Below are 19359 nucleotides of genomic sequence, written 5' to 3'. Positions count from 1 at the left end.
GCTGGGCAGGTCAGGAATTATATTTAGCTGGATTCAAGTTGTAGAAAGAGACCCTTCCCAGTGATGCACACAGAAGACAAGGGATATAAAGATCCAGGGATGAGTGCTGGTCTCTGCAGGACCAGAACACACTGTAAAGTTTATCTATGTTATTTCACCAAAGACAGTTTTGCAAACAAGAATATCAATACATCTTCACTGCACTACTATACAAGGACCTCTAATCTTAGAATGCAGCCAGTTAGAACTGAAATGGACAACAAACTAAACTAATCAGCCTCCTAGAAGCCAAAAATTTCTTGGATAACAGCTCAATGGACTTAAAGAATTCATTAAAGACAAACTCTGCAGAAAACAAAGAAAACCCAGACTTGAACTTAAAGAAAACAAACCAACCAACTCACAAAGAATAGAACTTCAAGTTAATTATTATGGAGAATTTATCACATGCTTTCATGATGGCATATTAATACTTAATTACATGAGAAGTATGCAGCATCTTTTTGAGAAACTTGAATTTCCTTGCACTGAGTTGTGCAAGATCTTCCTCCTTGTGCCACTAGCATGACATCCCTTGCACTATTTGTTATTATGATCTCACCATTTCTCAAAGATTAAAGCAATGAAGTCATGAACTTGCTGCACAAACGTTATGGACTCTTATGCGCTCCTGAGGAGGCAGGGACCGATAGCAAATGCAGACAAAGCAACTGAACCTTTATCTTCTGAAAGCGGTTTTTAGGGCTGACATCCTCACACTTTTAACATGATTCCAGAGTCCCAAGGACCACTGCTACGGCTGGAATAACAGCCCCATCTACTGGCACTCCTTTGAAAGGGAAAAAAGGGCTTTTCAGCCTTTGCTGAAAGGGCTGCTTTCAGCCTTTTGCCTTCACTCTGCACAGCCAGTCTGATGAGACCACATTGCTCAACAGGAGTAATGCAGAGGAGATGAAAAAAGAAGAAACTCAGATACAGGAATCATTTTTTCCATAGTCAGAAACATGATAGACACTTCAGGATCTCAGAAGAAACAATGTCATAAACACACTTGCAAACACAGAACAAACCTACTTTCTTGTGTAATGACCTCAAAATAGCCATGGAATTCCTTTTGCTCCTTTACTTGTGCTGCCTTAAATATTACCAGCATGAGATTATTTGTGGACACAAGTGACACCAATGAATCAGCTGGTTCACAGGCTCTGAGGGGAAAGAAAGAAGAGCAAATACATAAGCAATCTCTTAAAAAGCAAAAAGCTTAACACATTACTCTGACTCTATGCATAAATTTTCCACTGGTTCACATTTTATCTGGTTCAAATTCCAGTCAAATCTCCATGCTCTTTAGCAAAAAAGTACCTCTTACAAGGCTAGTTAGAAACTCAGTACTGGATTTTTTTTCTTACAAAAATGAACAAAATTGCATGAAAATGAATATGGAATGTTTCACTCTATGAGCTAATGACTTTCAGCCTTCACTCCCAGTAAAAATGAATGAAGGCAAAATTAACAAAAAAGCTGGAAGAAAGAGAAATATTATTTTATTAGACTAACAGTTTTATCTTCTTGCTGGGGAGTGGGAAAGACAAGAAAGTTATTTTTCAAGTCAGAAATTAAGAACCTGAGCCAACCAAGTAGTCACATAAAAAAAAAATTACTTTCCATATGCATTACCTAACAGACATCTTCAGTCCTCTACAGATACTAACATGTAAGTGAACACCATCCAAGTCAACTGGAGATACAGATTAGTAAAGGACAGCTCTCAAAAAGGACTGGAAAGCCTTTCTGTCTGACTCTGGTTTTGAGGCTTATACACAGACTGAAATGCCAGAGAAAAGTGTTTCAGGGGTGGAAACACTGAGCTTTTTCTACTTCATGGAGGTGTTCTTGTTTCCTTTTGATTTACCTATGGAGTACCTATGGAGAATCCTATGGAATTAATTATGCGGGATTTTAAAGAAAAAAAATCCCTAAACTAACATAATGGATCATTAAAGAGAGGGAAGAAAAAGAAAAAATGTAATAGTCCACATCCCTCAACCCATCACAGCTTCAAGTCTAGATTTTTATCACCCTCTAAACAAATAGAGCAGATTAAAAAAAGCACTGAATTAGTGAGTGAGTGCCAGTAAGTGAAAATCACAAGACTCAGTTTCAGAACTTCAGTCTTTATCTGAAAAGCGCTAATCTTAATACAGAATAGCTTGCTTAAGGGAGGAAATTTTAACATTCTCTTTCAGTCAGCATCTGTTTCCTGTTAAGAAACAGAAAATTTTGCCCAGTAATGTGTGAATTTTTCATAGTTCTGTAGCTAGGTGAAGATGTACTCTAGTTTAAAAAAATAGAGAAAAAAATTGAAGAATTTTTTTCCTTTTATTAGCAAGATAACTTATCCAAGACATTTTAATTTGTCAGGTGTTTTGTGAGTAATACATGAAGATCAGAGCAATTTTAACAAAACCAAACTATCCAAAAAAAGGAAGATGACAGATCTTCAGAAGGTTGTCAATAAATTTGTAATAGAAATTGATACTCACCGGTAGAGGATTTTATCTTTGATTGGCATCAGAGAGTCATAAATGGTGAGCGAGTCAGTGATGCAGTTATCTGCTTCAATTTGAAGGGATACTATGGAAAGGCGGACAACGTGGCCCACAGATGCAATAAGCTTAAAATAGCAGATTGTTCCCTCTGAGGTAGCTTGAGTATCCAGAGGAAAGTGCTCATGTAGTTGGTCAGCATAGAGATCATACATGCAATTTGTTCCTGTGAAAATGTCACATTTTCAACGCTGGATGCAATTGCTCCAAAACTCCTAAATCCACATGGCATTAAAACAAAAGATCCTAAAGTTTGTGTTAAACTAAAGCAAAATATGAAGGCATATCTAACTTGGAAAACAAATAATAGAATTATAGAGTGGTTTGGGTTGTAAGAGATCATTTAATTCCAAACACTCTGCTATGACGGGGATAGTTTCCACTGGACCAGGTTGCCCAGACTCCCACCCAACCCAGCCTCAGACACTTCCAAAAGACATCTACAGCTTTTCTGGGCAACCACCCTTACAGTAAAGAAGTTCCTGTAAAGTTTTTCCTACCCTAAACCCAAACCTACACCTTTTTCAGGTTAAAGTTATTCCCCTTTGACCCTGTGAAGCCTCCCTTTCTGGCTGCATCACTGTTTTCATCTTAGTTACAACTCGGTGGTCCAAGAACAGCCTATTTATAAAAAGTACAGAGCATGGCCAACAGTGCTGTAATTCAGTTCTTGCAAGGTATTTGCACCAAGGTAGTGCCATTTTGTACAATTTGCAGTTAAAGTTCTGCAGAGTCTCTAGAGGATAAATTACTTAATTCTTCACTGGGACATACTAATCTACTTTCGAAGCATAAATATACTGCTTGCCTCTATGGACATTAGGATATTTAAAATACATAAAATAAAATCAAAGCAAAAAGGCAGTTGCATGGCTGTATTCCCTAGCTTTTTTATTGATCAAATGTCAAGGTTCTCAATGTTTTATCATGACATGAACTAGCAGTTAGTCAGATAGTGAATATCACTAGCAACAAATTCAGATTCACCAAGTCCTTCAGTTTGGAAGGGATGCTAGGGGTTTTATAGCTCAATATTCTGCCCAAAGCAGGATCAAAATGAATTCAGACCAGGACTTTGTTCTGCCCAGTCTTGAAAATCACCATTAGAAATGGAAACACTGTGAAATCAAAATTATGCAACCTATCCTACACAATAGTTATTAAAAAAAGGGTAAAAATTTGTGTCATAATTTAGACAAAGATAAGAAGAATATTACCCTACTTGCATCCAATTTTCCAATCAAGCTGAAACAATTGCGATTCCCAAATAAAATAGATAGAGGTCTTTATTTCAATTCAATATTTCAGCTAGCAGTCAGCAAAAAGCTTAGAGAATTTTTGTTTGGTTATGTCTAAAATTCTTAACATAGCTCTTTGAAATGTGTGAAGGAAGAAAAATGGTTAAGGAAAATAAGATCCAAACTGAATATTTGCCTTAATTTCTGCCTATTACAAACATAAGTCTCTGAAATAGTTACCATCATGGAACACCAATTAAAGCACTGTGGAAGTTTACTACCAACTGTTGACTCAAATTAAATGCTGACCTTTTAACCAGTAGTTAATCAAGAGAGGAAGTGGCAGGCTTTGTCCAACTTCCACTTCTAAATTACAGTCTTGAAACTAATGCTATGAATGTTTATGAACAATCAGTAAGGGTCACATTCCATTTAAATGAATTACAGTTAAAACCATTAAAAGCTTTGTTTAAATAATTGTTATTCCTTCTTCCTTGTTCTTATCTCTTCCCAACAACGTTCTTTTTATAATAGTTATTTGTGCTTATCTAGTCACCCTTAGCAGAGCCAACTTTGATCATAATCTCTAAAATTACATGCAACTACCATTATTTCCACTAAGTAATTAATAGTAGGATGAGCTCACTGCTGCTATGGAGCACAGCCAAGAGAATTCAGAGCTGACTCTAGAACTACAAGTAGTTTAAGCATGCTGGCTTGAAACCAAAGCTGGATAAAGTCTTTACCTGAGCAAACCCAGCACAACCAGATAGTATGGCAATGCAAGAACCTCACATCAGCTGGATGCCCACAAGTCCCTTCTCCAGCACCACCCTTCAATAAATTTGCACTCCAATCTGTGCCTGACCCCACCACTGGGTTCATCTCCATACTCAAAGTTAACTCCATTGCTCTCAAAATACAGTCTGCCAATGCTCATTCGTTTTGTGCTGCTGCATGTTCACTTTTACCTCTGCATCATATTCATAGCCCTAAACAGACACAACCAAAGAACCCCAACAAATAAAATTGCACCAGTATCAGATTTTGAGAATCTACCATGGCCATCCATGCTGTTTATTCCCAGGAATTTCATTACATACCCATGCTTCCTACAGGTACCAGCTAACACTTGTGGGTGCCTATACAAAGTCTCTGAAAGATGTCTAGAATATGGCAGGTCATCCTTCTCCCTTTGTGTGAAAGATACCATGTAAGTCCTAAAAACCCTTAGCAACAATATTTATGCTGTGTTCTTCCTAATTTCTTCTGTTTTAGGGGCTGCATTCTGGAATAAACCAACTGTGCTAACTTTTCCACCCTGGAACACTGAACTGGGAAATGAAATCACTATGCAAGTAAACACCAATACATAAAACACATTATAGAAATAAAATGCACATTAATGAGATGGCATAGAAGCCAATATTCTGTTTTGCAGCTTAAGTCAGGAGGCTTTTAAGGAATGAATGCTGTAGCAAACTTGACTTAAGTTTTGAGAAATTATGGGCTGTTAGCAATATAAACATTGCAAACCATGCTCTGTGACCTGAAGTCCACCTGTGGACCTCAGAACTAGGAGAGCTTGACTTGGCTGCATGGCAAAAGTTGTTGTTGGATTCCGAAAAAAAATATGCCAGCTAAAATCTTTGCATGAGCTTTGTTCTCCACCTCTCCTCTGCAGGAAGCTGCCAAAAGGGTGAATTACCTGTTCCTGTTGTTGACCAATAATCTGACCGAAGACCTGCTGCATAGAAAAAGAGTTGTGTGAGTATTCTTGTTTATCTGAAATCCAGAATTCAGGGTTTAATTCAATCCCGCCTCAGTCCTAACCCTGAACACGCAGGAAACAACATTTTCTCAGTGAAGGGGGTTGCCCTAGCCCCCTTCGTTTCTGAATATTCTGCAAGAGCTTTAGAGATGAGGCAAGAAGAGACTGCATAGCAATTAAGCAAAGTCAATTGAAGGACTGAGACAGAGGTACCCAGGAGGTCATTTTCTCATCCTTGGCCACAAAGTCTCTCTCCTTTCTCATCTTTCAGTTCAACAGAATTGTTCTGTCTGATGTCCTGAGAAGGGAAAATCATTAAACATTTTGTAGCTAAATACATTAAACCTGCTTGAATCACAGGTTGTGAGTTTGTTCCCAGACAGGAATGGCATAGGAGTTTAACAAATTTATAATCTATTTGTGAATCTTTAATAGAGAAATGATAAGAGTCTCATTTTCAATGAAGTGATCCACCTTAACTCTTCATGTTTTTATGCTTTTAAAATCACAGACTAACCCAAATTTGGCTACAAAGGTATCCATTTACCTCCTGACTATGAACATAACCAATCCCAGTGCAGGAAGTTTTGCAATCACTGTTTACAAGGATAATTTGTACCTTGATTTGACCTCAAATCTCATTTTTATTTTCCTTCTCAGTTTTTTGTCTTCAATTACGATTTTAGTAAGAGAAGCTAGAGATGAAGGGTCAAGATTTTAGTTTATTTATAGAATTTGCTACTCCAGGGTAAAAACATTTGCTTAATGAAGTGTTTCCTCAAGGATATGGATATGTTCTAGTACTAACCACTTAGGACAATGGAATCCATGTCAACTGCAAGGCCCTGAAGGCTTCCCACCGAAGTCCGGTTAATGATACTTGTCTGAATGGAATCCTTTAAAATGGCAGCCACACAATCCTCACACAGCACCTGCCCCTTCGCCTGGGGTACCACAAATACGATCCAGAAATGGACAAGAAGGCCTCCATTGTTGTTGTTGCTGAAATAAAGAGCTCAGGTTATCATCCTATTGGAAGTTTTCTGAAGACTAGACTCTCAGCCCAAGCTTCTGAAGCACAAATTCAGAAGTGCATGGCTTATTTCCATATTTTATAATTACTTTAACCCATGAATGTATATTTTCCCCTTAAAAAACCAACCAAACAAGACAAATCCCAAAACACCAAAAAATGCTCTTCACACCCAGTTGGGAATATTCAGTAAGCTAATTTCCTGAGAGCTCCTAACTTTAGAGATCTGTGGAAATCACATTGTCTACACATGAATTAGAGCTGGACTATTTCCTAAAGATCAAAACAGAAATAATAGAACAGAAACAATAGCATTATCATCTCCAGAACTGCAGAGCTCTGCAGTGGTATGTATCTCACCCTGCACTGTGTTGCAGTATGTAGAAAAAGATTCCTAGACTATTTAACATATTAGAGGCCATGTATGATCACACTAATCTCTAACTCCTTAGTGGGGAGAAAGCCCTTTAAATCAAACACAGCCTAAAAACTTCCAGTTTCTGAAACAGAACTGTATTTGGCTCTAGAGGATTGAAATAAATAAACTTCTAACATTAGCTGCAAATATTAATATTAGAGTAAGAAGACTTTATTGCGTAGATTTCCTACTTCTTAAGTAGAAAATGGTTTTATTTCAATAACATTACTCACAAAAGATGTGCAATTTAGTCAATAACACAGAGTTGTGCTCCAACAGCATGTTTAAGTGGTTAAACTTCTACGTGAGTGAAAGGATCACAAAACCTCTTTATTGACATTCTTTCTGTTCATGTTGCATTGTATTTCTGGCAGACAAGAAACTGTTTATATGACTTTAGTTTGCCCTTACTTTTGTTAAGTGAATTGGTGTAGGTTATATACCTATTTTGCTATCAGTTCAAGTACACAGCAAAGACATTGAATTATAACTATTAAAAATAAGCTTGTTTTGTGGGCTTATTACATTATCTACTGCCTAGCAGAAAAGAAATTACTTTAACCACAATTTTACCTGACTTCTGAGACGGTGGACTGCTTGTAAAATTTGGAGAAAGAAGAAGTTGTGTAGACCAAGTTCATCTGAAAGACAAAGTATAAAGATTTTGCATTCTGAAAACCAGCCACACCTAGAGATGTAATATGCCTAGGCTTTTCTAAGAAAAACCTATTTTCCACCAAGACTATGCAACATGCACACACTTCCAGACGTACATCAGCCAAGCTAGGCAGAAAAAGAGATGAATAGACCAGCTCTCCAATGCACCTGTAACAAATCCTATTTTCTCCTGTTTTCTCAGGAAACATCAAATCTTCTGCCCATGGCCAGCTGGCATACACAATAATGCTCTTTCCATATAAATGAATTTTGACAACAGTGCACATCCTTCACCCAGAAAATCCCAAACACAGAGGGCTTCCCTACCCTGATGCTAAAACTTAAGGGCAAACTTCCAGAAATGCACACACACACTCTACAACACATTTTTGTTGTTACTAAGGTGCAGTGAACAGCACATACCAGAGCTTTTCCCACAGAATCACAGAAAGACTGAGATAGGAAAGGGCCTCTGGAGAGCATCTAGTCCAATCCCACTGCTCAAAGCAGGGTCAACTATACCCATAAATGCTCGGGGCCATTTCCAGTTGATTACATTCAAGAATGGAGACTCCACACCTTCCCTGGATGAGAACCCCAGTGCTGGATTCCCCTCACAGCTAAGGGATTATTTTTTTTTAATGTGCCCATGGAATTGTTTGCACTTTGATTCTTTTGTGTCTATTCTTTTGTGTCTTTTGCACTTTGATTCTTTTGTGTCTATTTTCTTCATCAACATATTTCTTTCCAATACACCCACTTCTTTCTTTACACAGTGTGAAACGTGGAGAAGCAAAATCTCTGCCTGTTCCCTGCCGAAGGACTGCCTTTGGGCAAAGCAAGCTCCTGATTCTCCCTGGGCTGGGATAATACTGGTGTGACAAGAACCTTCCTCTCCCCATCCTGTTCAAAGCCACAAGGTGGCATGTACCTCAAACTGTTTGGACCTCACTCTGCTGTTTTATGATTAAAACTCATGTGCAAAGGACTATGACACAGAATATTGCAAAGGCTGTAAAAATCACATCCACATTAATCTCTAACTTTCATAATTTTAAACAGGAAGTTTAAACAATAATTTTAAGGGCCCAGATAAGGTGGGTAGAGCTCAGTTGTGCTCCAGATTAAGGTATAAGGGATTTTATGTATTACTGTTACTATCAAATGGAAAGAACCTATCTTGAGAGGTTTTTCTACTACCACTTGGGTTGTCTGGGCCAGCAGCCAGTAACAAAAGTGTTTTGAGGAGAACAAAAAAAAATCCCAAATCCCCCACTTCCCTACTGACAATTTTAGTCAACAGTTAAGGTTGCCAATTTCAGCAATGCAAAGTCCATTGATGAGTTCAGGCAAAGTTCACAGATAAAAAATAAATTCCAAGTAATGTTCAAGTAGGAGGTGGTGACACTGGCAGCTCAACACCTTCTGTCTGTTGCCTCTCTCCACTATGTGTGGCAAGGGCAGGATGCTCTGAGAAAAGAGCAAGACACAGGCAATACAGGACATTAGAGCTGCCCCATGGAGAGTAGGGAAAGGTGATGCCCTGCACTGGTTATCTGAAAGAACTTCAATGATTAATATGCAGAACTTGGAAAGAGCTGTAATACAGGAACGTTAGTTCATATTATAGGGTGACAAAAACTTAGTAATTATTGAAAAAATTTCTTGACTCCATCTAACTTTTTTTAGTTTTGTTTTTGTTTAGCAGTTGTCATATGGATGCTTGAATCCTTATGTGGACAGTGCTGCAGTTCCTGACAAAAAATGTATTTTTACTCCCTACACCTTTAAAGTCAAATTCCCTTTTAACCAAGATCCCCCCCACTTTCTTCCCACTGTAGAGCAGCTATTGATCCAGAGTTCTATTTCTGCTTTGACTGATGCAAAGTATTTGGGAAGTATAATGGTCTTTAGAATACCTAGTATCAGAAGGAAATGTAGATTTCCTTCTGAAATATGTTTGGGATCCCTAGGGTGATTATAAATGCTTTAAGATACCCATGTAAATGCAAAAGATTTCAAGATTTCATCTGTTTGATGTTTTGAAAGCAGCAATTGAGTTTAAGGACTTTTGTAGAATTTTAGTCACAGATCATAATTTATGGGTGAAAGTACATAAAATTTTAAGTCAAATGTAAAAACCAGATCCATTCAAAACTAAGTTTGTGTTTAACCAGCTGAAAGCAGTCAGTTCCTTCCTACCTCCAGACAGCCACCGCTTGCACATAATCCTGGGGGGAAGGGGTGGAACACCACAGCAGCCTCAATGGCACCTAAATATCACTTGTTCACAGCTCTGGTCTTTTTTGTTAACCAAGCAGCCCACCCATCTTACCACATGCTGCACAGTCTGTGCCATAGAGAGGAATTCCTTTGACTCTTTCTGCCTATATTCTGGAAGAAACTCTATGTTGGCAACACGAAACAATCCAACAAAATACAATGCATCTTTGTTTTCTGCCTGAACTGCAAGAAACAAAGACAGTTAGCCTTTTTTTAATAACAATGAAGGTTTTTTTATTAAATTTGAAACCAAATAATTCTATCTACTTTCTGGTATGAAACAACTACCCAAAGAGCACTATACTTTTATAGCCAAACTGTTCCAGATGTGTACCAAATTATGGTTAATTGAGCTCCTGTTAGCTACATACAAGATAAGATACCACCATACAAACAAGCCAGCATAATTGAAGGCAGTATCAACATCCAGATTTGGGAGCATCCCTAAGGTATCTTAGGCAGTAGGCCTAAAGAGGAAAAATAGCTTTTAATGCTTAATTACACACATATTTATTTTACTCCCCTTTTACTTCCTTAAATCTAGTCTGAAAAATTATGTACTTACCTGAACTTCAGAAGGTCAATAAACACAGTGAAAGGCAAAATTTCTGAGGAATCAAGCTCATAAAAACCTTTCAGGTCTGTGCAAATCAGCTTGCACACTAAAATGCTTTTCATACCCTTGAAATAAAGTCCTGCTCCCTAAAGCCAGCTTTTCTAATTACTTGTTAAGTCGTAGCAAAGACAAAAGTTTTTCAGACCTGATTTTAAAATTTTCATGTTTACTTTAGAAATAGCCTTCAGGACAACTGAGATCCTAAAGTAATCTTAAAGTACTACTAGTGATAATGATATATGGAGTTGGCATGAACTTTCAGCAACTCACCAATGAAGAGCCACAGTAATGTCCAGGTTACAACTCCTAAAATGAATAGAATGAGGGTAAAGAGAATTATTTTGTTTTGAAAATTCCATAGCAACTTATCTTTTTTCTTCAATTTGTCATGCTTTTTCCTTGCCAGAATCCTCTTTGCCAACTTGTCTTCTGCAGATACCATTTGGACTGAAATGTTGGCTGCCTAAAATGAGGTGAAAGACAACAAAAATCGTGGAATGTTTCTAGTAGGAATTGACTGATCAACAAGTCTCAAGCACTTTGTTCCTCAGAGAAAAGTCTCCACCGCCTCCAGGCTGTGGAGCAGTGGCTATGGACTTCCTGCATGTCTGGCTCCCTCTGAGAAGTTTCCTCCAGTGAAAAGGAGAGCACAGCACAGATCTTGCTGAGATGGGACCTGCACAAAATCATTACCTGGATATCCAAAGGCTTGACAGTTTATTTTGAACTACAGTCTCAGATTTTCTAAACTGGATCCAAAATATGTCCTGACAATCTCATCTAGGTAAAAAACCCTACATGACCATTTCTATATTTGCAGGAGTAGTTTCCACTTCCTATAAAGTATCTACAGCTTGTCTGTTCTGGAAAGCCCATTTGTACCAGACACCACACCATGCCTAAGGCATTTCCCTCTGCAGAAGATAATCAGCACATTTAAGCAGACAAAAAATGTTTATCAGTTGCTGCAGGCACAGCAAGAGCTGCCTGAAGAAGTCCCTGGCACTTCATAAAAGTCTCTCTTTAGGGTATCTCCTGTCACAGTCTAATGGTTTGTTGTGAGATCAGCTAGAGGTTCAAACACATTTCTCAAGTCCATTCATTGTCTTATCTCTTCAGAGTTTAGCTGGCACATTCCTGGACCACTCAGAGTATTACTGACCACGTGTACTAGATATGAATACTGGTTTAGCTATTGCACCCAGCAGCACCAGAATTAAATTACAAGAAAAAAACAAAAACCACAAACGCCACAACAAAACCTCAACAAACCAAAACCCACCGTGCATTTCCTCCTTACATAAAAATTACAGTGCAAGTTGGATAATATTGCTACATAAACAAGGAGCATTCAGGAAAAATACTCTAAAAGTGAGAGGGAAGTTCTCAGGGAGTGGTTTTTAGGAAGCTGTGGGTTGTCCATGACGGGAGGTGTTGACAAATACCAGTCAGCAATCAGTAGCAAGGATTTTAGTACAGTCTTCTATGAAGGACAACACAGTCTTGGACAAAATGACGTGGCTCAAGAGCTTATATATATGAAGATTAAACTGAACTTCACCATTTTAAAGATGAGGACCAAAACAAACAGGTATTTTTCCTTGTTTTTGGAACAGCTAGATTCGCTTCAATGGCATCTTCAAAGCAGATCTCCCTCACCTCACAGCTGGATTTATGCCACTCAGAGGCCTCTCTAAGTGGTCCATAATTTCTAAGCAGTGCAAATCAAACAGCTCTGACAACAACCAGTGATAACTGGTCTATGATTTGATCAAGATGCTGACAGACTCACTCTGTGGGACAAACTGCTGTCCTATCACCTGTCCCCCTCTGTGCCCACACAAAAATACACAGAGGGGTTCACAATCACACTAGAAGAGACACACTGAGCAGCAGAGCCCCCAGCTTGGGCAGACCTAGATGTTCCCTGTGCTCAATAGGTCTCTGCAGAGCTACAGCAGGTAGTTGAGGAGAAAGGGTACAACCAGATGCTCACCTATTTACCAGCACTGCATTGTTTGAAGCCTCTCAGAAGGGACCTTGCAAAGAGCGTGTGACCTGTTGTAGACTAAAATGTATGGACACGACATTCATTTTTCATCCATACTATTTATATGACACTTGATGAGAAAGAAGACCATGAAAATCAGGAAATAACCAGCTGAGAATTTCACCCTTGAGATTTCAGTGTGGGATGCCACGATTCATACAGTGGCTACAAAAGCTCTGTGCTGATGCAGCTTGACACTCAGGAAATGACAAGCACAACTGCCACCCATGTGCAAGAGTGGTGTTGTGAAATAACCTACAAAAATGCTTCTTTCTTTTTGCTCAACAGCAGGAGATGCCCATCTGTGCATTGGGCCAATCAGGATAAAAGAGATGTTGATTATTCACAGTGATTCCAGGGGAAGATCACAGAGGTAGGGAGCTGGAAGATATGATGTACAGTAAAAAGCTGACAGCCTTAGGGTTGTTTAGCAGGAGACAAGAATGCAAAGACAGTGTGAGTAAATCTAATTCTAGATTCCCATATCTAAAGTGGGCTATGGAGAAGACAGAGCCACACTTTCCTCACAGGTGCACAGTGAAGAGAGGGCCACAGCAGTCACAGGGGACATTCCAGTTGCACTGTGGATGAGAGGATCAATGCCCCAAGAAATCTGTTTCTTGTTTTGATGTTAGCCCTGTTCTTAAAAAAAAAAAAAATTAAAAACCTGTAGAAGTCTTCACCAACACAGTTTTTGGTATGTTTCTCTGATATTATACAGACTAATATTATCAAGAAGAGACCTCTATGTATCCTCAGAGGATGCATAAGAAACATCCCCACAAATATCCTGCTGGGCCCATAGTCAAATGCGACAGAGAGCAATCTTTGATCTCAGAGTGGAGGATGTTCTAAAAGGAGAAGAAAACTTGGTAAAAATTAATAACAAGTAGAGTTAAAAGACTAAGTATGACCCTCTACAATTTCCTCAAATAAAATCTTTAAGCACAGAATTGGAACATTTTAGATTCATGTCTTCTATCTAGGTAATGAACTGCACTTGTCTTGTGTGCTCCCCACTTGATTTACCCATCTTCTGTATTTTTTACAAACCTTACTGAGTCTCTTTAAGGATGAAAATGAATGTTTTTGTTTTGTTGTTGTTTTTTTTTTTTTTTAAAGTCTGGATTGTCACAAAGTTCCTTTATACACTCAGGCATTCAGTAGGCCAGTTTCAGGCAGCTCAATGAATGCTGAGTTCTGACTTATGAAATTCTGGTCACTTTCATCAAGATTCCCACAATAATATTTTATATTAATGTTTTACCATGTAACTCCTTTTTGTGGCTCTAGACCTAAACAGACAGATTTATTATTAAAAATTAAATCCTGTCAAGTATTGTTAAAAATTACTCAAAATTGACATCACTGGATATATAAGGGGGCACTTGAAACAACTGATGTTTTCATTGCATCTACTATAATCCTCTTTTTTTTTTAAGAAATAATTGTATCAAGCTTTTAATTACAAAGCTGTCTGTTACATGGGATTCATAGGAATATTGAATGCTGTGTGCTACATTATCAATATTTCTATAGGTTTTATTAATTTACCATAAACATTTTATAGTAAGGAAAGCAACAGCAAAGTTAAGCTGCTCCCTTCTCTCAATAAGGACCATAATTCTCAACTCAGCTTTCCTTTACTGCAACTTAGTTCTTGTATTCTAGAACTGGTTTCCAGCTAACATTGCAATTTGACTATCACCAAACACTAAATTATTTAATTACATCTTTGTCATGAGTCAGCTCTCATACCACAATCCCCTTCCCTATCTTCTCTGGGAAAAGCAAAATACATTGCCTCCTTTAATGTTGCCTTTCTTGCCTAGAAGTTAACTTTTTTGGAAAAAAATGCTGCATAACACCGATATAAGCTTTTATGTTGTCACACTGACGTGTCCATTATTTCAATTGTCTGAAAATAGATAATGTTAGCAATCCAGGGATAAACACATGTTGACATTTTCAGACTGAGCTATAAACCAGAAAATTATACCAAATCTAACCATCATATTAAGTTTAACACTTGAGAATTAGATCACAAGGCATCTAATAATGTAATTAAATATAGAAAATCAAGAATGTTTAAGTCACCTACTTACATTTACTTCATCTTCAGGTTTAGCTGTTGGGGGATCATTTTTTTCATCCATTTCAGGAGAATTAATTTTGTGATTTGTCCAAGCTGAGAAAGAGGCTTGCACCTTTTCTCAGGCACCCCTTCTGCTTGTGAAGCTGAAGACAGCTAATTGCAATGTCCAGGACCAAAAGAGGCATCAATTTACTTCCATGAGTTTCCAATTGTAATCTCATCTGCCCTACTGCACCTTTGCAAATGTTAGAAGACTGCTATCATGTAACTTCAGACTAGATAAAATAGGCTTTTCATAGTCTTTATAAAGTTATAATATTAAAATACAAAACTGCAGTGCTAAAATCTATACATCACTGATCCTCATGGGTCCTTCCCAGTTCAGCATATTCTATGATTCTGTGAAAATGTCACAACATTAGTTACACGAACAAGAAAAGTGGCAAGCAAAATGTAAAAGTGAGAGCAAAAATATGTTAAAATAAGGAAAAGAAATTTAAGCATCCTAAGTAAGAGTGTTGAAAAATGCAGATAACAGCAAATCAAGATCAGCATTTGGACTCTTCTAAAATTTTGTAACGTACACTACTGAACACTTAAATTTGGTTCTTTTATTATAACTGAAAAATAAACTGCTCCAGGCAACTTACTTCATATTATTAAAATAATCAGGCTTCAAACTGAAAATCCTTTTTGTAATCAGATGCAGGAAGTCACTCGTATTATAACAGTTCCATCCTATTGTCTTTGTTAATTAAATATTTATAGAGGATGTAAACCAGTACTTTCCTCAATGGATGCTAAGTATAGAGCTGTCTTTCCTTTTAAGTGATTAACAATCTCAATGCCTTCCTTGAGTCAACTGCAGAAATGGTACTGGTTATATACAAATATTATTTTAAAAATTACCCTTCTATTAATTTATCTTTGAAGACATAAAACCTAGACTAGCAATTAAAAAAAAAAAAAACCAAAACCAAACCTACAATAGAGGTATAGAATAGAAAAGATGTATTTGGAACTCATAGCAAGTGAGCTCCAGTTGTGATCTATGCTCTGTCCATGTAACCATCAATAAATTACTTCAACTACAAGACAAAAATTCCTACGGTTAGATAATGTACTAGCAAAATAAACACTTCTTATCAGGAGTCATCTTTGGCTTGCACTCTGAGGCACAATAATTACTGTCCTCAGTCCTTGCTGCTTGATCTAGAACTGCAAGGTATTTTAAGCATACAAAGTAATATGTTAAGCTCTGGGCCATATAAAAGCTTAGCAGCATAGGAAAGTCTATCCATGCACTCCATATTACTATGTTTAATTGCTTTGAAGGCCCTTTTTTTTTTTTTTTTGTTTTGTTTTTATTTAATTATGCTTAACTTTTAGACACTACTCTGGTCTCTTAAAATGTTCATGTAACTCCCCAAAGTCCCCCAGTGCCCCATGCACAGGGAGTTACAATGCTGTAAGTGCTATTTCAGAAGCTAGTCCATAGATGGAAAGAGCACTGACAGGTAAGTCCCCATCCCCCTGCACTACTCAGGGTTTGGGAGGTGAGAGGGTGTGGGTAAGCAGAAGAGCAGCAAGCAAAGAAGTGGGTCAGGGAAAGCAGGGAGGAGCAATGTTGTTCCAATGTTTGCCTTCTAGTTTCCCACTACCCACATTAATACTTCCATTTCTATTTGAATTTGCAATAAATTAAGTAAATTTTCCCCAAACCGAGTTTATTTTGCCTGTGACACTATTTGACAAATCATCTCCCTGTCTCCATCAGAAAACATTTTCCCTCCTTCCTGTTCCTCCCATTTTCTCCCCTGATCCTGCTGAGGAGAGGAGGTAGGGGCTGAGCAGCTGGGTGGGAGTTTGGCTGATAGCCATGGCTAAACCACAGCATTGTTACAGTACCTAGTACATACTTTCCCCTCCTCTCCTTTTAAAAAAAATGAGTTTGAATTTTGTTCATGTTTCCCTTCTGACCAAAGCTGTCTTCCTATAAGAATTCCCTTGCATACTGCTTGTATCTGGTTTTCTTTAATCAAAACTCAGGTAAAGAGCAGAACGAAATAAGAGTTTAAGAGTCACTTTATAGCAACCTTTCAGGAGGCATTCATGAACATTTTTAAATCAATCAATTTTCATTGGTACACAATCACACTGTCTGATTCCATATTTTGTCACTCCAATAATTTCTTCAAATTACAGCCGAGATTACTTCCAATAGAGAAAGGAAAGGTTTTGGCTGTCCTTTCTAATAAGCCAGTTGAATTTGTTATTCAGCTTCATTTTGAGCACAGAGAAAGTCAAATACCTATGCCTTCTAAATACCTATACTAATAGCTACTGTGATACTATTAGACTGTGAAGATCTGCATACACACAGGCAGGTGTGTATTAACATTTTGAATACATCCCTTCCACCACTGAAGACAGAACCAGCACATAATAGATGCTATTTCCATTTTTTGAAAGCTGAAATTTCAAGCAAGATGAAGTGATACTTTTATCAAAGTATGGAAGTGGGTGACAATTGATTACTAAATACTAAATTATTTATAACTGTCTATTAACCCATGTATCAGTACCAACTTTGAACCTCTACTCCCCTCCTCCACTGAACGAGTACCACGTTGCTTGCTCTCCAGGTCTTTGTCATCTAGAGATGCAACTTGGAATCACAGTATTTGTATTTATTTTTCTTCTCCTTGACCTCTTACTCAATTTCTGATTGCAGACAATGCTCGACTATGCACTAGAGGTCTCTGATGTAACAAAACATTTTTCCAACAGACAAAATCACCTTGGAAATTACAGGCAATTGAGCTGTCTTCAAGGATCCAGAAAAAATACATAACTGCCATTGGCAGAGTACATCACCTGAAATGAAGCAGCTGACCATCTTGCATAGCAGCAGTAATAGAGCTATTTAATCTCAAACATGACTGAGAATGGTTTAGTGATTTGCATCACATCAATTTAATTTAAATTTAAAACGCTAAGTGAGCACATCTTTTGGACACAACATCCATTCATCTGTCTGTGCCATTTTAAGGACAGCAAGCCTTTCTATTGCAGTAGTTAATGGTCTTGCACTATTCAATGCTCATTGGTGCCACTAGCTAACTTTACTTTCCATTTCTGTTTTATATGAAATTGCCATGTGTAGCAGGGAAAGGAACAAGTCAAGCAACACTGACACAGCATATATGGAGTAATACTGCTAGATTAAATATGACTTATTAGGACAATCACAGAGATGTGAAACCTGCTGTGCTTCAAATAAAAGAAATTCTCTAAAAGATAGAGTTTCTGCTATAATGAGGTTGACCCAGCTGAAGTAGCACTGAAACCAGTGGTAACACGCTCTACAGAGGCCAAGTCAGGGCAGCACTTTCAACTATTAAACAAACCATTTCACTGAGTCTGGTGAGTTTGGGGCTTCAGCTTCTTTGTTCAGGAGTTATGGAGCAGCTTGATATTTCATCCCTAGAAGTGACTGACACTGCTGTTGTCATCCCTCACCCACTAAAGATTTTGATATGCTGAGTACCCAGATGCCCTAAAGAGATTAATTCAAGAACTGAAAAAGCCTACTTGACAGGAAGGGGCACCAGGAAGTTAATCAACCTAATTTGACAAAGAAAAGTTTGCACAAAAGTATTTGTTCTGCTATTCACAGATAAATTACAAGGAAAATCTGGTTTTCAGAATAAAAACCACATGGAAGCACAGACAAGTCTGTCAAGATGAACTGCTCATGAGGGCTGTTAACCATGAATATAATTGACCAAGATTTGCACTTGGTCCAAAAGACCAAATTGCCTTATTGAAATTTTAATTTTTTTCCCAGAGATTTTCTCTGCAGTTTTCTTTGACCTTGACATCTTTGGGTACTGGCAGGCAATTTCTTTATCTCAGTTAATCTTCATTAGGAGTTGATCACCCGCTGAATATCTGCTCGTGCCCTTGGGCTGAGTGCTGGGAAATAACAGACAGAAGTTAAGAGGATCTGGACTGATGGAAACAAATGAAAGTCTAAATATAAAACTCGTTACTGTGATCCACACAAGCTGCTTTTTTTTCCCCCTTGCCTGCTTGTTGGTTCTGCATTACAGAGCTTGCTGTTGGCATATTGGTTAGAGAAGCAGGACTTCAAGGGTTGGATATGGGCATGTTCTGCATATTGCAATGTCCTTACACATTCACTAACCTGTGAAGAAATTGTAAGAACTAAGGAACTCTTAACAGGAGGGAGCTACAGCCCTCTCTGCTTCATTTACAGTATAATCACTTTAAAAAAATTCAAAATTGTAGTGTAGTTTGAACTACAGCTGAATGGATTTGGTTTTGTTTTTATGTTTTGTGTCTGCCATGCAGAAGGCCAGCAGAGAGAAACAGCATTTCCAGCTTCTGTGTCTCCATACAGCCTCAACACAAAGAGCTTGTGAGCTTTTCTTCAGCACCATCATGTTATCCAGCTCCATCAGTCAACATCTCACAGTACCCCACTTGAGACAGATTTTTGGACAAAAGCTTCACCTGAGATTTAAATACTGTATTTTTCCATAAGCAGGTCCTATCCTATATTCTTT

General features: G+C 37.9%; 1 protein-coding gene across 4 annotated transcripts in view; it reads right to left on the bottom strand.

Annotated features, from left to right (window-relative positions):
* The window catches only part of TMPRSS7 (transmembrane serine protease 7), a 31618-nt gene extending 15955 nt beyond the window's left edge, over positions 1-15663 (bottom strand). The window contains exons 1-8 of one of the 4 annotated variants that reach the window (XM_072917218.1): positions 14778-15663; positions 10893-11085; positions 10059-10189; positions 7640-7707; positions 6424-6617; positions 5553-5591; positions 2544-2772; positions 1075-1205 (exon numbers count right to left, since the gene is read on the bottom strand). In XM_072917218.1, coding sequence (XP_072773319.1) covers positions 1075-1205; positions 2544-2772; positions 5553-5591; positions 6424-6617; positions 7640-7707; positions 10059-10189; positions 10893-11085; positions 14778-14828 — 1036 coding nt within the window. In that variant the 5' untranslated portion in view covers positions 14829-15663. Of the gene's footprint in view, positions 1-1074; positions 1206-2543; positions 2773-5552; positions 5592-6423; positions 6618-7639; positions 7708-10058; positions 11086-14777 lie in introns of all 4 variants that reach the window. The other 3 variants (XM_030288129.4, XM_072917235.1, XM_072917269.1) reach the window with 3 other exon arrangements.
* Between the last annotated feature and the right edge of the window lie 3696 nt (positions 15664-19359).

Source organism: Taeniopygia guttata, chromosome 1, assembly GCF_048771995.1.
Source record: "Taeniopygia guttata chromosome 1, bTaeGut7.mat, whole genome shotgun sequence".
Taxonomy (NCBI): Eukaryota; Metazoa; Chordata; class Aves; order Passeriformes; family Estrildidae; genus Taeniopygia; species Taeniopygia guttata.
Note: the sequence above shows the minus strand (reverse complement) of the source record. Positions and strands in the feature narration are given on the sequence as shown.